This window comes from Stegastes partitus, unplaced genomic scaffold, assembly GCF_000690725.1.
Source record: "Stegastes partitus isolate 25-593 unplaced genomic scaffold, Stegastes_partitus-1.0.2 Scaffold900, whole genome shotgun sequence".
Classification (NCBI taxonomy): Eukaryota; Metazoa; Chordata; class Actinopteri; family Pomacentridae; genus Stegastes; species Stegastes partitus.
The window spans coordinates 1-21,994 of NW_007578631.1; the positions used below are offsets into that span (position 1 = coordinate 1).

At 38.3% G+C, this 21,994-nt stretch overlaps 1 protein-coding gene across 1 annotated transcript; it reads right to left on the bottom strand.

The window, feature by feature from the left end:
- Positions 1–11,333: 11,333 nt before the first annotated feature.
- Positions 11,334–20,520, bottom strand: necap1 (NECAP endocytosis associated 1). Its single transcript, XM_008293655.1, has 8 exons — positions 20,426–20,520; positions 18,976–19,076; positions 18,139–18,243; positions 17,949–18,030; positions 16,608–16,716; positions 16,195–16,342; positions 15,747–15,840; positions 11,334–13,753 (listed from the first exon to the last, which is right to left on the bottom strand). Exons 1-8 carry the CDS (start codon positions 20,518–20,520, stop codon positions 13,699–13,701), a joined length of 789 nt encoding a protein of 262 aa, XP_008291877.1. The 3' UTR covers positions 11,334–13,698.
- Positions 20,521–21,994: the final 1,474 nt, after the last annotated feature.

Genomic DNA, 21,994 nt, shown 5'->3' on the forward strand with positions numbered 1-21,994 from the left:
GATCACATTCACACACAACGAGGAAAGTCTGCAAAGTATCCTGTTTTGTTTTTTTTTTAGAAACAGACTCGTGGTCATAAATTTGACACTACAACCTTTCAGCATGGTGTCTGTGCTTCTGCCCTCTCAGTCCAGCCAAGTCACACAGTGGACACATTTTCTCATGCAAGAGTAACCCGCTGGATGCGTACTGCAGGGGGAGATTTCAGCGCAGACACAGCCAAACACACTCGCACCAAACATGGATCAATAACTGACGCACACTGATAAACACTGCTCTTTGGAAGAATTGATTTTCACTGGTCAGAGGTTATTACTGCATTTACTGGCAGCTCGGTGCTGCTCCAAGCACAGGAAAGGGGATCGTATACAAGACGCAAAATACAGTCATGTTTGTTAAAGTTTATCAATGCAAATATGTTTTTTTATCCAAAACTAAACTGTTAAAAAAATGTGTTACTTTTTCTCTATCTTTGAGATACACAAAGATATGAGTAAAATGACAAAGCTAGACTGTAAAATTACATGTTTAAAGTAAAATAACGTTTTAAAATCTGTGGACAACCATTAAAGGCAATTTATTTTTTAAAGCATACAAAAATTGTTAAAATCCTTTCGCACATTTATTGTAATTTCACAAATGTTTTCCTTTTATTTAATAGATAAAACTGTAAAATCCTCATTTATTACTGTACATATCTTTCTAAAATTAGACACAAGTAGTGACACTTAAAAGGAAAAGAAATGTGTGTTCTGTAATTTTACTTAGATTTTTTGTGATTAAAAACTGACTACAGCAGCTGACTCCTCTGAGTCAAACTAAATAGGACCCATTTAATACACTCACCAGACTCAACTAAAAACAGTACAGTACAACAGTCTGAGAAGCTCAGCATGGATCTTAAAAAGCAAATCACTGACTTGAACAAGTCAGTAAAGTCACTTGGAGCCATTTCAAAATGACTACAGATCCCAAAATTATCTGTGCAAACAATCGTTTCTAAGTATGAATGAAATGAAAAATACTTTATTTATCCCAGAAGGGAAATTCAATTATATATATGTATAAACTGCATGGTACAGTTGTGTCACTGCCACGATCAGAAAATCAAAAAAAACACAAGCTATCACCTGCTGCTGAGAGAAAATTGGTCAGGATAGTCAAGCGTCAACCCAGAATTACAAAAGAGCAGATCTGCAATGAATTAGAAGCGACTGTAACACAAGTGTCAGTGTCCACAGTGTTTTCCATCAACATGAGCTGAGAGAAGCTCTTCATCTAGAAGCAGCACCTTAAGGCTTGACTGAAGTTTGTTGTGCTGACTACATGAACAAAGAAAAGGTCCTCTAGAAGAAAGTTTTTTGGTCAGATGATACAAAAATGGAGCTATTTGGCTTCATTGAACAGAAGTATGTTCGAAGGAGCGAATGTGAGGCCTTTAACTCCAAGAACACCAAACCTACCATCAAGCACGGTGGTGGCATTATCATGCTCTGGGGCTGTTTTGCTGTCAGCAGATCTGGCGTTTTACACAAAGTAAATGGAATAATGAAGAAGGATGACTACCTTCACATTCCTCAGGAAAACCTAAAATAATCAGCCCAAAGGTTGGGTGTTGAATGCAGTTGGGTGTTTCAATAAGACAATGACTCAAACACACATCAAAAGTGGTAAAGAAATGGTTCAGTTAGGAATGACTGTGGGACGTTAAACAAATATCAGAATTACTGTATGTATATTTTTGACCCAGAACATTTTGTCATCTTTCTAGAAGACATATAACAAATCTATGAAAGAACCAAAAATGCATGATTGTTTTTTGTTTTTTGTTTTGACACAGCCGTATGTGTTTTAATCATTCCATCATAGAAAAAGAGCTGTGGGACTCATTGGAAACTCAAGACTGTCATGACGTACAGTACATGGTCTTTACAAGTCTATGTAAACTTTTGGTCACAATCCTTCAAATTGCATTCCGTGTACTTTATCCTCCCAGGTCTGTTTATTCACACTCAAACTTCTGGTCTCTGTTTCTGCGGCTGAGAAGGCGACAAAGCCGACTACTGTATGATTTGTTTGCCAGAAAATATTTGATCTTTGACACTTGCCTGGAAAAGGGAAAGTCAGCAGCATTAAAGGGTGAGAGGAGGGTGAGGTCAGGGGGAGAGCAGGAGCAACGGCAGCCGCAGAATGTTGATACGCTGCCCGGGCTAATAAAAACTGCAGGAGTCGTAAATAACAAGCAGAGGTGAAAACAAAAACAATAAAATTGCCCAAGGATAAAAGGCCTCAGCCTGTCTGTGGGTGTCTGAATCACCAAGTCATCTTAAAACTAGAATACAGAATAACACTGATTAAAAAAAAAAAAAAAAGACCCAATAGGCTTATATTTTATGTTAATTTTCTGAACCCAAAGCAGTTTCTGGTTGTTTTTAGCTCCTGTCACATTTTTACTCACTGTGGGCTCATTTTCACCACAATATAAAGTCCTGCACCCTATGGAAAGAGCACAGTCTTCACTAGAAGCAGAGAAAACTCTACAAGTGTCTTCTGTACAGTATACCTGTAGGTATTTTATGATTTACATGTTTAATTTGTTTCCATACATGTCTACCTATCTACTCTGTATAAACACATCCTGCAATTCAGCCAAAAAGTCCCTGAAACTTCGATATGCAACTGTTGGTATTGACGAGTTTGAGTAAGGCAGAATTTTTTGGGCTGTTTCGGCATCTTATATGTGCAGACATTTCATTTTGAAAGAATTTCTGAAACGAGGCATGTAGAACTAAGAGAATTTGAAGAAATATCACAGTTTTTTTTAACTTAGATTTCGCTAAGTTTTCTGACAAGAACCGCGTATCACAGATGAGAAGTTCCAGGATCAACAAATCTTTCCGTTTTTAGCATTTCTGGCTGATACTTCTACTTTTCAGCAGCATTTTCCATGAAAGCTAGACTATCGTGATTTCAACACCACTGCTCGAGTAGAACGGCAAATACGTGGGCAAACTGAGTGTCTGTGTTTAGTTTAGAAATGTTTATAACAATATTTAGACAGCAGATTACCACTAATTCGTTGAAAAAATGTGTCAAGTACTTCAGTATGTAAAGGTAACCCCAGGGAAACTGGTTGTATTGAGCTACACAGGTTAGCAGAACAGAGGCCTGGAGGTATTGTCGTGATGTTGGGTTTCTACAGGGCTGTCTGAAGCTAAAAAATACTGCCGTGTCAAATTTCACAGTTTATTTTGACACTGTAATTTATGGCGGTTGTAAAAAAGCAGAGCTGTGATCTAAAGCATAGCGGTTGGATCCAGTGTTGAAGACAGATGGGCCTTGTTTACCTGATCTGTTTCTCCATCTGAGACCTCTACATGAATCTGTTCACGCTACAGACTGGCGCATATCATGTTTCACCAGATGATACCTTGTAAATCCATTCTTAGTCACTATCACATCTTCAGTTCGGATAAAAGTTTGCTCGTGAAACCTTTTCCACGTTAGTTGCGTAAAGTCAAACACGCAAAGCTAAAAATAAGGCTGGTTTCTTTAGTTCCTGAAAAGCTGACATTGTAAAGCGTTACACTACTGTCTGTCTGTATAAGTGCATGCAAAATCAAGAACTGCAAATATGTTGGTTTAGTCAAATTGGGTAGATGTTGGTGGGACAGGACACGAATGCAGTCTCTGCATAGTTAACAACAAGTATTCACACATGAGCCCCTTAACTCAAACTGAAGTCACCCCATCAAGGTGTTGGTTCACATTACCCTGAAAACTTCCAACTAAAACATGATCATGAGTGACTCTAACCTTTGACCTTTTAACTCTCTGACCCTCTTCCACTTATCCCAGCAGCAACTAAATCATCCCAACGTTCAGTGTCCTGCAGTTTAGTAGCTCAAGATCTGAACCAACAACCACCTCTGGACTTAGCAAAGACACACAGTTAAATAAAGAGATCATCTGTGAGGAGAAACGCCTCCAAGTTATTTTATAAACCGTCCTGAGCCAGAACTCATGAATTAGCAAGCTTGTTAAGGGGAGACAGTTTGATCATCATATCACGCCAACAGGCCGAGGTAAGACGCTGGCTGCTGCCCTGCGAACTATTCTGATCCTCTCCTGACATTTCACCTGATATGTTGCATTAAAGCTATGTGCCGTAAGTATCCCAGGATTTTCTAACAGCAACTGTGACTGTGTATATTTGTCTGACAAGCTGATATTATAAATGTATCATATAATTTTAAGGAAGTAATAAAAATTTGGCAGCGTTTGTGGGGGGGAAATGCAGAAAGTCACCAAATGGTAGAAACTTTCTGTTGTTTGGCTTCATGCTAGTAAACTAGTGGTGTGACTGAGGCCAGCTAGCATTTGTTTGCAAATTAATGACTTTTAAAAAGGAGAAAATGGAGGGATTTATCCTCTGGGGAGCACAAATATCCAAATTCAATGCAATCCATGAAGAAATTGTGGAGATGTTTTAATCTGGACCAAAAAAGAACACTGACCTCATATTGTTCTGTGTGGCAGAAAGGCAGTGTATGGTTTCCACAAGACTTTGAGTTTGTATTTCTGAGCTTCTTTTCAAGCTGTAATAGGTTAAAGTACACATTGGTCTGCTAAAAACAGTTTACAGACAGGGCTCTGTTGATGATAATAATCATGTTCAAAACACCTTACAGAGGTTTGATAGAAGGATTATCTTTAAAGAATTGCCAAAAATGACTCCATTTATTGGAAATGTTCACCTGTCCAACAATCTTTGACCTAATTACTTGTGACATGCTGTTCAGTTGGGAAACTTAATCAAAACCCAAATTTAAAATCTTGACATTTTACCAAAATTACTTTTTTTTAATGTGTCCTATTACCCAAAGTATTTCCTCTCACTAGATTCTGTAAAAACCAAAATATTCTTCACTTCTTGGCACAACCGTGCACCGAGTGTGTTTTGGCTGAACTGCAGGCTGTGTTTCCACAGAGCAGAGAAGTGACAAGTATAGAAACAATTAAAAATCTATAGGACATAGAGTTACCATTTTCCCCCCAATATTGGTAAAACCTTGAAAAATATTGCACATGTTGATTCCAGGTCTTTTTTTTGCATGTGAAATAAATAATAATTTAAAAAAAGTACCCTTTGTTCTTTCTTTTATCACAATTTAGGGCATTCTAAATGTGTGATACTGCACAGAAGACCTTTTTGAGTTTTCTTTAATTTAGTCTTGGTTGTGCTGTTTCCACTGAGGTGCAGGACTTTGTATTGTAGTGTAAAATGAGCCAACAGTGACTAACAATGTGACAGGAGCAAAAAAAGAAACTGCTTGGAGGGTTAATGATGAATTTTAAAGGTGCAGATGACGGAGAATCTCCTCATACAATCTCCGCTCATGCAATGGATTGTTTCCAGCCCTGTTTGTTTTCCTAGTGCAGTGCAGACAGTCTTTGCAGACACTTGTGGACTTGAGTCGATGGTGAGATCTATGTACACCTTTATAGATTTTTGCGGACACAGATAGCATCAATTGGCCTTAAATAGCACTTTGCTGCAGTTTTGCACATGATTTGAGTTTAGTTCTGTTGGCGCTAAAGCTTTAAAGCAGCATGTGAGCCCACACTGTTGCCTCATTTGGACTGGAAGGAGGCAAACTGATCTCCTGCATTGAGTGCACATCGTTTTCAGGCTGCCACACCGTCTCTGGACACCGAGTCCGAATGCTTCTCATCACAGCCCCCAGCCAAGTGAAAATTTACTTGTCTATTTATTTTACGAAGTGCTGATGAAGGTGATGCAAGCGAAGCTCAGATTACACTCGGTGACCTCGGTCCTGAGTCTGTCTGTCTGACCAGTACCAGACTGTCTGGACAGACTGACTGACTCTGTGATAAAACCACACAACCCTATATTCTGCAGATGTCAGTGCAGAGCTGATGACAGGGTTTTTTTTTTTCTGTTGTTGCGGCACTTATTGGGCAAAGTACATGAATCGATGAAACAGAAATTGAGCACATCAATTTTAATCCATGCCAGTGACATGATGTGGCAATGCCATAGCTATTATGTGAACATATTCATGGTATCCAGAGGATTTATCGTAATGACTGCTAGGATCCCCCGGACTTTCCTGTAGTGTCACCAGCAGGTCAGTTTTTCATCTATCATGTGAGACAACCCAACATACACTACATGACATGGAAAGGTAAAAAGTTTTATAGAGATAATCATGATTCCCAGAGGATGCACCGAAATGACTTTTGTGTTATTGGATGAACCGCCAGATAACCTAAGTATGACATTAATGCAAGGGACAAAAGTTTTAATTTTCTTTTTTTTAAAAAAAAGCTTCGGAGATTAAAACAAAATGCAAAAATGTCTACTTTATAGTCAAGCTTTCAGTGTTGGGACTGTTGTACAGTTTGTATTTGCGTTACAGGCTGAATCTTAAAATTTGATTCCTCTTCACACTGATGGTGATAGATGAGAAAGTTCTCTGGAAAGAGAAACTAAATCCTCAGTGAGCATGCAGTGCTATCAAGTGTATTAAAAGCCCTCAATTTCTTTGTAATTTATGCCTGGCTGTGACATGGCTCGAAAGCAATCTGTCAAAATGACACGATGTGTGATGGTGTTTTGGAGAGATGTGCTGCTCAGTGTGGATTACAGAGCGGGAGGTGACCCAGATCAAAAGAGGAAAAATACACATGCTCAATGCATACATGTTGTTCTTGTGAGGTCATCTTTTACCCCAACCTTCATAAACCTGTGGTTTTTGCTCCTGCCACATTTTTTTCTTTTGCTCACTGTTCATTTTTCAGTCTTACACTTCTATGGAAGCATCACAACCATGACCAGAAGTAGCAAGAACTCAAATGTCTTACATGCACATTTATAACGCCTTAAATTGTAGATAAATAAATAAATAAATATAGATAAACATTTATTTTCTTTGATTATTTATGTCACAAAAATTAAAAAACTTGGATTCAACATGTCCAGTATTTTTTCAGGTGTTATTAAAAGTTGAAAAAAGATCATTTCATGCTATTAATATTTTACTACCTCCACTAATTAGGTGTTTTCATTCTACTCTGCAGATCAACTTTAGAAAGCTGTATCACCATGCTGAATGTATCCCACAAACACAGCCTGACAATGTTCTTTTCTGTCGACTGTTTTTGAAACATTCTGCATTTATTTTATTGACCAAATGTGTTTTATTTTGGCCTCAGTCTGTCTAGTTTTTGTTTACACAGCCTGCAGTTCAGCCAGATAGTCCCTGGACACTTGAATCTGGTGCAAATGCTTAATTCTTGGGGAATGTTTTGAATGACACGTCAAGAATAAAGTGATTTTGTCGAAAAATTGTAGTTTTAAGCTTAGATGTGGTTAATTTTACATTAAAATTCTAGTTGATGGATGAGTAATTTCGGGGCTGTCAGAAAGTTGGAAATTTGACATATCTTTCAATTTTTTAAGTTTGTGGCTCTGATATATGGTGTTGAGTGTTTAAAAGGTGGCTGTGGCTCAGGTGGTAGAGAGGTTGTCTTCTGATTGCAAGGTTGGCGGTTCGATCCCCTGCCCCTCCACAGTCGAAGTACCCTTGGGCAAGAACCCGAAGTTGCTGGTGTATGAATGTGTGTGTGAATGAGTGAGAATGTGTGTGAACAGTGTAACGCGCTTTGAGTGAGGTAGAAAAGTGCAATATAAGTGCAGTCCATTTACCAAAGGGTTAAACCTCAAACCGCTCTTTGATATTGTGAGGACTGGATAAAGTGTCCTCTCTAAGATGGTTTCTAATTTAAAACTGGTGCCTCCACACTCACCACACATGGACATGTAACCAACAGAACAGATGTGAACACAAACATTCTGCAGACACACATTTGTAGCCTGCAGACCTGTGACCAAACACGCTCAGTGCTTTCACAACTCCAGTTAACACAGACAAATATCAAAAGGCTAAACTGGCCCCAGAGGTGATGACAAAATCTGAGGAAGATAAATCGTGTTCCAGATGAAGCTCAGAGAGGACCAGCTGTCTGTTGCTCTCTTTTTCTGTCTGTCAGCAGAGCTAAAAGCTGTCGTTCACTGAGCTCATAGCCTGACCTTATGCAATATTTCTCACCTCTACTATTGACTGTTCGTCTTTCTTCCCTAACTAGCTTCTTGTACAGTCTGAAGCCTGAAATGGAACGTGGTGTGGGGGAAGTATTTGAATCCTTTATTCATGTAAAAGCAGCAAAAACAGATTGAAAAGAATGTAAATGTTCCCCAAAGATGATATACAGAAATATTGTCGGTGGACTTTGCATCCTTTCATCCATTTTCTTCCACTAATCCAGGGTCAGGTAACGGTGGCAGGAGGCTTAGCAGGGAATTCCAGACATCCTTCTGTCCAACAATGTCTTCCAGCTTCTCCTGGGGAATCCAGAGTTGTGGACAGATGAGATATGAAATCCCTCCAGTGGTTACTGGTTTTGCCCTGAGGTCTCATTCCAGTTGGACATGGCCAGAAAACCTCCAAAGCAATGCCCAAGGACGCATTTGATCAGATGCCTGATTGCCTCAGCCGGTTTCTTTCCTTCTGGCAAACAGAGGTGGTTGAACATTTAAATCCTACAAATAGTGTTTTATACAATGTTCCATCTGAAATGCTCATAGATGTTTAGAGATTTTAAATTATCTTCTATAAACAGTTGATTTAGAAAACTGCTTTTCTGGTGCATCTAGACAGATGGATGGATCTAGACCTGTCACTGTAGGATCTGTATATCATGTCTTGAACAGTTTGTGGGCATCAAAGGTACTGAACTCAAATGGTTAATGTCATATCTGACAGGTAGGAGCTTCTTGATTCACTCATGAGGTTCCTCAAGGCTCCATTTCAGGCCTAGTAAGCTTTTCATTGTATATGTTGCTTTTGGATTCATTTTTAAGAAATACAGAATTCCTTTTTATGGTTTTAAGATGATTTCTTGCCCAGATAAAAAGTAAAGATTTGAGACTTGATGTCTCAAAGATATTAAGAACTCAATGAATCCAAACGTTCTTAGTCTTAATGAAAATACAACTGAGATAATTGTGTTTAGTTGACTTGGCTTTCGGACAGACCTGATAACTCTCTTGGCCCAAGATTTTATTGTTTGCATTTAAAGTTTTCAATTGGTGTACGCCACCTTTTCTAACCTTCTTACTCCAGTTAGAGCACTGAGATCAACTAACCATCCATCCATCCATCCATCCATCATCTATACACTGCTTAATCCTCACTAGGGTCATGGGGGGCTGGAGTCTATCCCAGCTGACTCAGGGTGAAGGCAGGGGACACCCTGGGCAGGTCACCAGTCTATCACAGGGCTACACTTAGAGACAGACAACCAAGCACACTCACATTCACACCTACGGACAATTTAGAATCACCAATTAACCTCAGTATGTTTTTGGACAGTGGGAGGAAGCTGGACAGCACAAAAACAAGCCATGAAGTGATGCACAAGTACCTCAGATTGTAGAAGCTTATAATACTTGACTAAATTCAGTTACTTTACACAAACAGAGAACCCTGACAGGGTTTTGCTGCAGTGATATTTCTGTTTTTAGACGGATGTTTAGTTAGACCAGTCTAAAATGTGGTCTTAGGTCAGTCTAATGCAAGTTAGACTTCCACACTCAAATATTTCAAAACTTACAAATTGAACCACCTCACCTGCAGGCTAACGCTGAACTGAGACCATGTTTCAAAGGTAACACCAACTGATAAAAAGCTTTAAATGTGGCTCATTATTTGCAGTTTTTTCATAATATTATAGAGCGAACAATGAGTGAAGGTATTTTTTGAGACCTTTATAGCCCCACTTTTCTTGCTGGCCTTGTACCAATTGATGTTTTATAGCTGCATTGTGTTTTTTTTCTGAATTTTCCCAATAAACTATTCTGCTAAATTCTTCAGGAGACAGAAATTTTCTGCTGGAATGATGGGAGATGAGCTGACTGATTTGATGCAGTTATTCAGTAATCTTTTTTTCCCCTAAGTCTAACCCTTTGAACCCAAAAACCTGTGGGTAGGTCTAAAATGAATGTTTTATTTTTGTTTGTTTGTTTTTTTAAACATAAAAACGAGAAGACACATTAGATTTTTTTATATAGTCACTGAACAACTTGTGACGTGTCGTTTGGTTGAAAAAATGTACCCAAATCTAAGCTTTAAATCATGAAATTTCAATTAATTAACTTTATTCTACATGTCTCATCAATTTAAAATTTGCCAAGAATAAACAATTCGCATTAACCAGAGTCTGTACACAGAAAAACATTCGGCACTCACTGGCATAATGAGAAGTCCTTTGTGTCTCAGCTGCAACGAAATTACAAAAAATCGGACATTTTTTAAAATTTACTCTTATTTTACAGATTTTACCTGTTTTATTAAATTACAGATAATTTGCGAAGTCAGAGAAAATAAGTATTTACCAACATGTTAAACAATAAATAAAAAGATAAATAAATAAAACAGGCCCAAACTGTCTTTTTTTTTTCTTTCACCGGTTAATTTGACTTTTGTTCTTGTTGTATTTAATTCAGCAACATATCTTATTTTGTAGATATTTAACGTTATTTAAAAGAAAAATGATGCATATTTAGGATTTTAAAATGTTAATAAATTCTTCATACTGTTATTTTACTGATCTTCATTGTTTTGTTAAAGCACAAATAATATCAAGTAAAATCATAGGGGGGAAAAAGGTATTGTTTTGCATCTTAACTGTAAAAAAAAAAAAAAAAAAAACAGGGTCAAACTGTGCACATCAAAAAAACAACAAAAAAAAGCTTAAGTCAGTCTGTGATACAAAACCTGTCCTCAAACTTTCAAAAAGCACCAAATGGAAAGCCAACAACCAGCTTTCTGTCACACTGACTTCATGCTGTGTGCTTAAGGCCATTTAATCAGCTGCTTCCCCACATGACTCCTCTCTGCTGGCCGCTGCCTCCCACTGACCCTGTTATGTCACGCTGGTATTTCTGACTTATCGTCTCCCTGTCGACCTTCAGACGATGATGGATCACTCTGTGCTCATACTGTTGTGGTGTTAGACGCACATTCAATGTCATCAAATAAGTCTTGTCCTTTTTAGCCTTTATGTTCTGATTTTTACCGCTGAAGGTGTCTGTTACATAACAGAGAACTCATGTTTCAAAGGCCTCAGGTCTGTTTCTAAAGCTAATAAAAGTACAATATTGTAATAAATGCATTCCATAAAATTTAACTTTGTTTGTGATGTCTTGCAAGTGTTCATAATTGTGAAAAACAAAAAATGCCACACATCCTTTGAAAGGATTTATTGCCTCTTTCTCATTAAATTGATCATAAATCAAAGGTGTTAGTCTGGTGATTTTACAGCAAGAGTGGAATGAGTGAGGAATGGGAGACATGTTTTTTCCCCAAAGTTTAGCCAGCAGTGCGAGCAATGTAAACACAACACACATGTCAACGAATCATATCAATCAGCCCTATATCTTAATGCCAATTTAAATACAGTTCATGTGATTTGATCACAGCAAATCTTTAAAAATAAAATAAAATCTATGCAAATTAATTCACAGTCAAAACAGCTTTATATGTCAAAGGTCCTGTAAACACAATCTTAATTCACAACCAGCCAAAGATGAAACATTTCATTTGCTGCCATTAAGACATTCATGAGCAAACACAATCATTTAGCTTTTCCTGCCGTCAGCGCTGAGACTTGAAGCTCTCACAGCATCACTTCGATAAGGGAGCAGTTTTTAATTTTCCAGGCCACAAGAGGATTAGCACATCGTTTACTCGGCATTATGGGGATTTGAAGAAACAGGTTGGCATTTGGGGTTAATTTAACACAATATACAAGTGAGCTTTACAGGTGTTTCCCCCTGTAACCAGCATTTATGCTAAGCTAAGCTAAGCAAAGCTAAGCTAACTAGCTGCTGACTCCAGTTTGTTTAAAGCACACATGTGAATGATTATCGATCTTCTTAGCTAGACAGTGAAGAAGCACAGTTCCCAAATTGTTCCTTTTTAAATTCCAAATGCTCTCCTCAGATTGTCAAACTGAACGCGGTACATTCCTCCAGAGTTCACCACAGGACTGTCTGTGCATTTAAACTGCAGCTCCCTAAACATTTTTCCAAAGAAAAAAAAAGTCCTCATGGTCCTTTCACAAACACGAAAAAGCAGGAAACTCAATTTGTACCCCGTCTGTTTTGTCATGACCATTCATTTGAGAGGGACTGTTTGGGAGATGCAGCAGCTCCCTCAACATTAAACTTTAAATGTGGGTGACAATAATTGCAAACTGCATATTTAATGCATAAAGTGCAGCTATGCAGAGTGTACGACCTGCCTTTTCTACGAGGATGTAATAAAAAAAAAACAAAAAAAAAAAAACATTTCTTTCAGGGTAAAATAGGACGTTCTGATAATGAGTCCTACATCTCGCTGATCTGCTTCGTCTCATTTCAGCTGGACTATGAAGTGGGTAAATTAACTACAAGTTTCTAGAGAAGGTCAAAAAAATTGATTGGGGTGAATTATTTAAGTGGTTTCAATTTACTGCCAGCAGACAAACGGCAGCGACTGAGCAGAAAGACATTTAATTCTTTTTAGCTTTTTCTAAAAATGCAAATAAATGACAGCAAAGAATCCATGTCTGGATTTGGCTACTGATTTCAGTATTGCCACAACAACAACAACAAAAAAGTACCCAGTAGTAAACAATAACACATGACTTTAAATTGTAAACAGAAATTTTCAAGATTTAAGCAGTGTGACTGCACCTCGTATATATGTTACCTATAGTATCTCATCCAGCTTTAAGTGACTCCTGTGATAATCTGATAAAGGTCATTTAAGCAGATTTGAGATAACATCATTTTACTGCCACTTGCTTATAAACTGCATCCATAAATGGATCTACATTATGAATTTGGCATCAAATTGCACATTAGATACTTAGTTCATTTGAAAAATCTTATTTTTCTTAGAGGAAAACAATTCTTCCTTATGACATTATGTGTCACAAAATGTTCTTTCCTTTACATATTTCTATTCTAATCAGTTTAACCACTGCTGTAATCTCAAATTCATTCATCCAATAAGGCTGTCTGACAAAAAAAATTACATCAAGCGCCAATCCTAGAACATTATAAAATGGTCTCAATTTCCTTCCTTTAACATGTGTTGAGCAGCTTTGTAGCAAATTTCACAGCAGGTTGCAGAAAGCAGCTGTGTCTCGTTGAGGTGTAGTAGTCTGCTGTGCCTGCAGGGGGAGCTGCTGCAGAGACAAAAAAATAAATAAATACACTCCAGATCAAAGGTGAAGCTCTGCTCAGAGGGCCACCTGCTGGGGAGGCGATGCAGACACACAGAGGAGGAACACTTGCTACTCAGGACGTCACACATAGCCCTTAAATATTATTGGAAATGGCTCATATCACGTTGATGGCTTTAGCTCGTTAATGCTTCGTCTCCTATCGGGGATATTGGACAGAAATCAAACTCTCTGTGAGTGAAATGACTCTACAGCTCTGTGGTGTTTCTGCTGTGGGACCAGTGTGTGGGAGTTACTCTCAGCGTGATGCACAGGAAGCGACGGACACAGATGCAGGTGAGATGACAAATCACAACCGACGTGAACGCGCCGCCGCCGACTCAAAACTGGATCCAGTTGGTGGTGTTCTGTGGCCGCGATGGAGGCGGAACGGAGCTGGAGACAGAAACTTATGTTAGCAGTGTTCTTGTAACATATAAGTTAGAAACCCTCTGAACCCCAAGCAGTTTCTGGGTGTTTTTTGTTCCCATCACACTTTTACTCAATGTGGGCTCATTTTTTTTTACTGAAATTTCAAGTCCTGCACCTCTATGGAAACAGAAGAACCACGGATAGAAGTCCAGAAAGCTCAGAAATGTCTTGTGCACTATGACACAGTTATGCCATATTTTTTTAAAAGGCAAAATTTCCTTATTTATTGTACAAAAATTGAAAAAGATAACAAAAAATGCTGAATGTTACAGCTGGGTGACTCATGTCTTGACAGTTGTGCTAAAGAGTATATAATTTAGTTTTTTTTTTTTTTTAATTTTTACAGAATCTAGTTAGAGCCAATGGCCTTTTGTTTTGTATGAAAAAAAAGAGATTTTGATGAAATATCACCATTTTAAGCTTGGATTTGGTTAGTTTCTCCAACTGAACAGCATGGACAGTCAGAAAGTTGAAAATCCAATGACTTTTTAGAGCAATTTCTGGTTTACAAATTGTGTCATTTTAGCATAAAATAACAAACAAACAAACAAACAAAAAAACACACCTTTCAAACCCACCAGCTTTGAAGTTCAGAGGGTTAAAGGAGATGTCCAAAGTTTTCCTTCAACCGAAATAACATAATTTACAAATTGTACAACATTTCTACTGACTTAATCTTTTTCTAACCATAACTAACTATGAAAAAACATACTAAAGTGTAACAACTACACAAATACCATAAAAAAAAACAAATTTTTACTTAACTTTCTTGTATGTACAGTGTTGTGCCTAGTGTAAAATAATACTACGTGTAATACTCACTCAACTGAACAATGCAGTTTAATCGAAAACATTTTACACACAGTCACAAGCGCGTTTACAGTATAAAGCCAAAAGTATGTGGACACTCACACTACCCCTCACGCTCTACAACCATTTTAAATCCCTTTTTTTTAAAGCGTTGTCTGTTTTACAGGTGTGTCTCAATCCTCTTAATTATTAATACACCTGTATTTTTCATTTTAATTTATTAACTGTGTTTGCAATTTTTCTGCAGAGAATTTTATTCAGTGTGGAGGGACTTGAAGGGCCGGCAAAGAACCAAAACCTCAACCCCATCCAACACCTTTCAGATGAAACTGTGAACTCTGCCTCATCACACAACATCAGTGGAAGCTTTTAATTATGCAAACACGTCTGCTCGCATCGTAGTTCCTCCCAGTGAGGATGTGAAAAGTGGAACACGCACACCAATCAGTTTTAATGTTTGCTTTTTTTAAAAACTAATTTCACTGAATTTTTTCTTTTTATATTTCAGATTTTTGTCTGTATTTTTGAAATGCATAAAATGCATGCACATGTCTAATGTAAAACAGCATAAAGATTTTGTAACTGAAAATAACCATAACATTAAAATACATCTGCAAGTCTACGTAATGATAAAACATCTTTGTTATTTATTAAAGCTAATGTCATTGTTTTTACTAGTAAATATCCAAATATACAAACATCAAACAGCCAAAACAATCACATGATATCATTTAACAATACACCTAGAAAATGTGTGTTAATTATGGAAAAAGTACTGCATTTTATTGGCATTGTACTTTTTTTTCAGCTGCTGAAATATTACTGGGTTGTTGTTGTTTTTTTGTTTGTATTTTTTTTTTTTTTTTTTTACAGTGCATGCGTTTCCTTGCTGATTTTTCTTGGTGCATTTGAGTGTTTGGAAGATCCTTCATGATAGCAGAGAAGATATTACAGGAGAAAAGAATGCAAGAAAGCTTCAGTTAGTATAATGAAAAGCAGCCAGTGTTGGACCTGTGGCTGATTAAGAGAAAATCCCAGCAGTCTGGATCCAGAACCTTAAGTAAAGCCGTACTTGAGTCACATTGTAATTGTGCGTCCACATACCTTTGGCTACTTTCAGCAGGTGTATTATAAAGTAGTTTCCTACCTTGCAGGAGCAGAGAAATCTCCCCAAAGATCTGAACTAGGGTTGGACTGAAGCACTGTGTTAGAGTTACTACTGTCCAGCTCCAGCAGGCAGCCTGACACACAAGAACAACACAGAGCTCATTGATTGCAGCTCACGAGCTGACACACATTTCACTCATTTTCTGCAGCCTGGAGCTCAGACGAGTCATTTAACAGCCACTAATTAACACAGCGACAATGAAATTAGGTCACTCCAGTCGGTTAAAGCTGCACGAGGCGAGATTCTCGTATAAATTACAGTCGCATTAGCCTGAAACGCTAAGTGAGGACAAAACAGGAGAACATCGCTCCTCTCAAACTGCAGTTCAATTAGTTTAATTTGCTTCCATTAAATCCTCAGGTTGACTGAGTTACTGATGCAGACAAGGTGGATATTGCAGCATTAAATGAGGTGAAAAGAGCTCTACCTGTTGCTGTGCCGCCTGTCTGCGGGACTATGTTGTGATTGGATGAGCCTGATGAAGGGGGAGGAGCTATCTTGCCTCCAGGTGGCGGTGGGAGGAGTCCAAACCCAGCTGCGCCTTGAGAGCGGGGCTTATCCCTCTTTTTACCTTGCTGAAGAGGGATTAAATAAAAGTTAAGACAACAGAAAAATGTGTTTTGGGACATTTATGTCTTTTACATTTCTGCTTTAAATATTTAGAACAACCCATTTTAATCAAGTTATTTGAAATTCAAACTCACACATGCTAATCGCAGGCTAACTCAGCTATAACCTCTGATTAAAATACCTTCACCCTCAGCTGTCTCGGAGTATTTAGAGCACATTTTGACAGTTTGGGAAAAACTTGATGTTTTTGTGTTGTCAAACTTTTCTCACCCCTATGTTGAGTGTGATGGTCTGTCCCTCCTTAAAGCCCAAGTCCAGCTTTGGTCCTGAATCTCCAAGCTGAGCGCTTTTACTGAGTTCATTCTCCTGCTTCACCCATCTGCAGGGACACATACACACAACATCAGCACTGATACAGGAATAAACAATGCAGCTCAGCAGTTCTCAGGACAACTACAGCAAGCAGCTTTCTGCAAGCCAATAAAAAAAAAAAAACAACATCTCGGTACAGAATGATTGTGCAGTGACTGTAAACAAGACGAGTCAATACTCGGTGCAAGTAATTACTGACAGCCAGCAAGTTTAATATGGGAGACATTAACATCCTGTCGGATCCCTGAAAACTGGAAAATGAGCCTGGGAGGAAAAAGCCCAGCATGTAATCTTTTTCAACAAAGATTTATTTAACCCTCTGGACTCAAAGCAGTTTCCGAGTGTTTTCTTTGCTCCTCTCACATTTTTACTCACTATGGGCTCATTTTTCACTGCACCATAAAATCCTGCACCTCTATGGAAACAGCACAACCATGACTAGATGTAAAAAGAACTCAAAAATATCTTCTGCGTGGTATGACACAGTTATAAAGCCAGAAATCTTTTTTCCCCCCTTTTTTTTTTAATGAATGCAGAATGTTTTCCAACTTATTTTACACATTAAAAAAACAACAACAACAACAACAACAACAAAAACTTGGAATCAACATGTAAAATATTTTTCCAAGTGCCTACAGGTGTTATCAAAACTGAAAAAAATAGTGTCTCCTTATACCATAGACACTGTAATACTTACATTTTTAATTTGTTTCCATACTCTGCTCTGTGTAAACACAGCCTGCAGTCCAGCTGAGAAGTCTCTAAATCTTTGTTATGTGATTGTTGGTTTCAGCTGAATAACTAAATGGATTTATTTATTTATTTTTTTTTTTTACAGTTTGGTGAGTGCAAAGAGAGTTTTTTGGGACAAATTTTTAAATGAGACATTTTGAAATATCAACTCAGATGTATTTAAGTTCCCTGACAGAACAGCTTGTGAGTAAAAGGACTGTTGTAAGTTGAAAATCCTATGATTCTGCCTCTTTTTACAGTTTTTGGAGTCAACTTGGGGATTTTTTTTTTTAAGGACCATTTTCCTTACAAACCTGCTGGTGGATTTTGGGGTTCAGAGGGCTTAGTGTCAGAGACTTAATTGGATATTTAACTAATCATAGTAATTGAATGAAGCATGAAGTGATTTGCAGACAACACTTGAGTGCAATCCCCAGCCAGTACCTTCTTTTCCAAGAGGAGAAAGTATTTATCATTTTACACCAAAACCACCTCATCACTACGTACTTGAAATGATCCTGCAAAGCCACGTTAAAGTCGAACGCGTCCCCTCGGTCCCCAAAGCCAACGCCGATGAAAGCACTGCGACCTGCAGGCAAGACAAGAGGATGACTTTAGGGTCTTCATAAAGGCAAGATTAATAATTAGTTTTGACTCATGGGAATTAAAAAATTAACTGGAGACATTATGATCCCACCGTTATCATCCTGTATCCTCAGAACAAAGTATCGGCTGGAATCGCTGACGGTTTCCACGGCGACGCCGGGATATTCTTTGACTGGTGCCTGGGCAAACAGCTCCCCTATAGGATGACAGGGCAAGTGAAACACAGGGAACCATGAGCAAAAACAATGAACAAAGCACCACTTCATACCTTCCATTTTTAGTTTAGATGGGTTGGGTTGTCTATTTAGGATGAAGCTCTGTGTGTTCAACTCCTGTTGCTTCTGAATGTGTTTTATAAATAGGTTTGACTTTGACATTCTTAATCAGTTTTACAAGAAAAATATCACTTACTTTAACCCTCTAAACCCTGCAGGTTTAAAGATAACCTGCCTTTCAACAAATTACCAAAATTACACCATTCATCAGCCAGAAACTGTAAAAACAGAAATAATTATTGACATTTTCAATTTTCTGGAAGGCCTCGAACTACCCATGTACAACATGCAGTGGTCAACAAACTAAATCAAACGGAGCTTCAAATGATGAATTTCATCAAAATCTCTGTATTCTACATGTCACATTTAAAATTAACCAAAAACAAACCATTTGCACTAAAGAGATTCTGAAAAAGACAAGAAATGTTCTCTCTGTGACTTTTTGAGACTTTTTGGCTGAACTGCAGGTTATGTTTAGAAGATCAGAAGCAATTATGGAAAGAAATAAAAATGTAAGTGGTGAAATAAAACAAAAGTTTCCAAAGAGGTGCAGGACTTAATCTTAGAATGGGAAATGAACCCACAGTGAAGAAAATTACCCAGAAACCATTTGGAATTAATGGTATTCAGTATGAAAACCAGTAACGTCCTACCTGAGACTTTGTCCTCCAATTTGATGAACGCCACTTTGCCTTTCGCTGTGATCCTCATTCGACCAGACCAGTCAGGAGCATCCAGCTTCCAGTCAGCTGCCCTGCAGAGACGAGTCAACATTTGTCAATGAACAATTTGTTACCCTAATTTCATTTTAAATGTCAGTTATTTCCTCTATTAATTGTTTGGTCTCTGAAGTGTTGGTGAAAGTTCATAAAACCCAAATAGATGTCTTCAAATAGCCTGTTTTGTCCAACCAACAGTCCAAAGATGATCAACCTATCATCACACAGGATTAAAAAAAAAAATTAAAAATTAAAAATGCTCAGAGCTGAAAATTCAAACTCAAACCCATTTTTCCTTGGGCTCTTTAAAATATTGGTGCCATTATGCAAACGGTGCCCTCAAGAGCGTTGACAAAAAGTCAAAATCCAGGGCAGCTGTTGTCACCATCTAAATTATTCATTTTGGGGATGATTATTATTATCATTTATTTATTTTTGTCTTTTTTTTTTTCTTTGATTTTCAGCTTTATATGTATGATTTCTGGCTCAATTGTGACAAAACAAGTCATTTAAAGACGTCTTATTGGGATCCTGCAAACACCAATTAACATTTTTCAACATTTTAGAGAACAAATTCATGGATTTACTGAACTTTACTGTCAGCTGCAGCCAAAATCTCAGCTGTTGTCTACTATTTATTTAATATTCATATATTCCTAAATAAAATCTAAATTCTCTGGGTTCAGCTTTTTGAATGTGAGTATTTTCTATTATTTTGGCTCATCTGTGACAAAACAAGTCATTTAAAGACATCTTACTGGGATCTCGGAAACACCAATTGACATTTTTCAACATTTCAGAGACCAAATTAATGGATTTTTTGAAAATAACTCTTATTGCAGCCCTGATCTCAGCTTTTGCCAACTATTAAATTAATAATAATCGTTTCCTTTAAAAAATAAAATAAACAATTGTCCGGTTTCAGCTTCTTGAATGAGGGTATTTTCTATTATTTTGACTCCTCTGTGATTAACAAGTCATTTGAGGACGTCGTGCTGGCTTTCATGAAACACTAATGGACGTTTTCCAACATTTTTCAGACCAAACTAATCGAGTTAAAGTCGGTAACGGTCAGTCGCAGCCCTCATCTCGGTGTCCCCCAGCAGAGGGGGGGACTCCGGTCCTGGCTCGTCGCCCGTACCGACCCGGAGCGATGACAAACCTCCCGGTCATCCCTCTGCCAGCGGAGACACACGGAGTCGTTAACCGGCTCGTTAGAACCGCTGGACGCACCGTCCGCCTCCCTCTCCGGTACAACACTGAAGCCAGCGGTCTGAAGACAGTCACTCACCGGGCGGACAGACTCACCGGCACCGAGCGTCACCGAGCCGCGGTACACCGCATTTAACGGCACCGTGAGCGGAACCGGCAGGTGTTTGTTTACCTGTATGCCCGGTTTGAAGCTCGTGGCGGGATGCGGTAGACGTTGACATCGGGTTTAACGCACAGGATGGACTCGTACTCTCCCTCGGCCGCCATCTTGATCCGACTGTTATTGATGTGGGAGTTGTGACTCATTTATTCGCTTCCAGGGGCGTCAGTAGGGCTGAACACACCGGGGGGCTCCACCGTTTAATAACCTCACAACTGCACCAAATTCAAGTTAAATGAATGTAATATACTATATATTCCCAGCTCACATTAACATCACAGTGAGGGCAGGGTGCCTGTGTGTCTTTGAACTTGTCTTATTCATAACCATTTACAGCTTAAATAGCCTACTTGTTTTCATACATTTTATTTAATAGTCATTTGGGAGACAGACCCTTTAAATAATCCAAGATAGAGTGCTGGTAAAAAAGAGAAAGTTCACCCATAAAATACATAATAAATGATAACCAGAACACAAGCTACAGTAGTTTACAATAAAACAATAAAAGGTGTTTTCATTGATACTGAGCTATCTGTTGGCGTATTTTGTCAAATATTTTGATAATCAGACAGACCCTGCTCTATATGTAACCCTAACCCTGCAAAAACAGACAAATCTGTGTGATTAAACACTCAGCAAAAACTGTTTTGACTTTACTGAACAGATCCAGCTTCTAGAAACAGTAAAATAACATTTTAGATCAACAATGTTATATTGTTTTCAAAGGCTCTAACTCATTGTTAGGTGGCAGCTGTCGCTCAGGTGGTAGAGCGGTTGTCCTCTGATCGCGAGGTTGGCAGTTTGTTCCCCGGCCCCTCCTCAGCTGAAGTGTCCTTGGGCAAGACACTGAACCCGAAGTTGGTCCCAATGGCAGGCAGCACCTTCCATGGTAGCTGTCGCCTTGGTGTATGAATGTGTGTGTGAATGGGTGAATGAGAAAGCATTGTTGAGTACCCCTAAGATAGAAAAGCGCTATATAAGTGCAGACCATTTACCTTTTACCATTGTCAGAATGACAGGTGAGTTTGAACTCTACAATTCTACAATTTCATTTAGCGGACGCTTTTATCCAAAGCAACGTACATCTTTGAACTCAACTGGGAAACAAACAAACAAAAAAAAGCGAGAGATCGAGGGTATTCAGAAAATATTAGTTTCTTTATATTGGGGCTAACAATGTCACTGTTCGGTGCTTTTCTTAGGAAGGCTTTTGTGTACCAAAATGAGCCACAAAAAAAAATATGAATGGTACTTTACTCTCATGAAACTGTTTGAAATGTAGTATTGTAGAAAATCCTTTAAATCCTGAAATAAAAGACGCAGAACTGTTTTACACAAATTTGTCTGTTTCAGATCCTCTACCAGAGGCCTGAGAATTTGAGGATTCTGTTCAGTATCTGAGCTCGCTCCTGCAACACAGATGGAGGTCATCCCTGTACAGGAGGTCACTCATGGTTGAATCTATATCTGTTGCTTCTCTTTGAGATGATCTGACTGAGGGGATTCAGACCTTTGCAGAACCGCAGTGTCGACAAGGGTGGAACTGAACTCACAATACATTATGATCACTACAAATGTAGT

Bases quoted from the DNA above. Each gene is read 5' to 3' on its own strand.
- necap1 (XM_008293655.1), bottom strand. From the start codon at position 20,520: ATGGCGGCCGAGGGAGAGTACGAGTCCATCCTGTGCGTTAAACCCGAT. The intron at 18,031-18,138 runs GTGGGATCATAA...TCTTGCCTGCAG, and splicing joins GAGGATACAGGATGATAACG to GTCGCAGTGCTTTCATCGGC. The intron at 15,841-16,194 runs GTAGAGCTCTTT...CTTGTGTGTCAG, and splicing joins GACAGGCGGCACAGCAACAG to GCTGCCTGCTGGAGCTGGAC.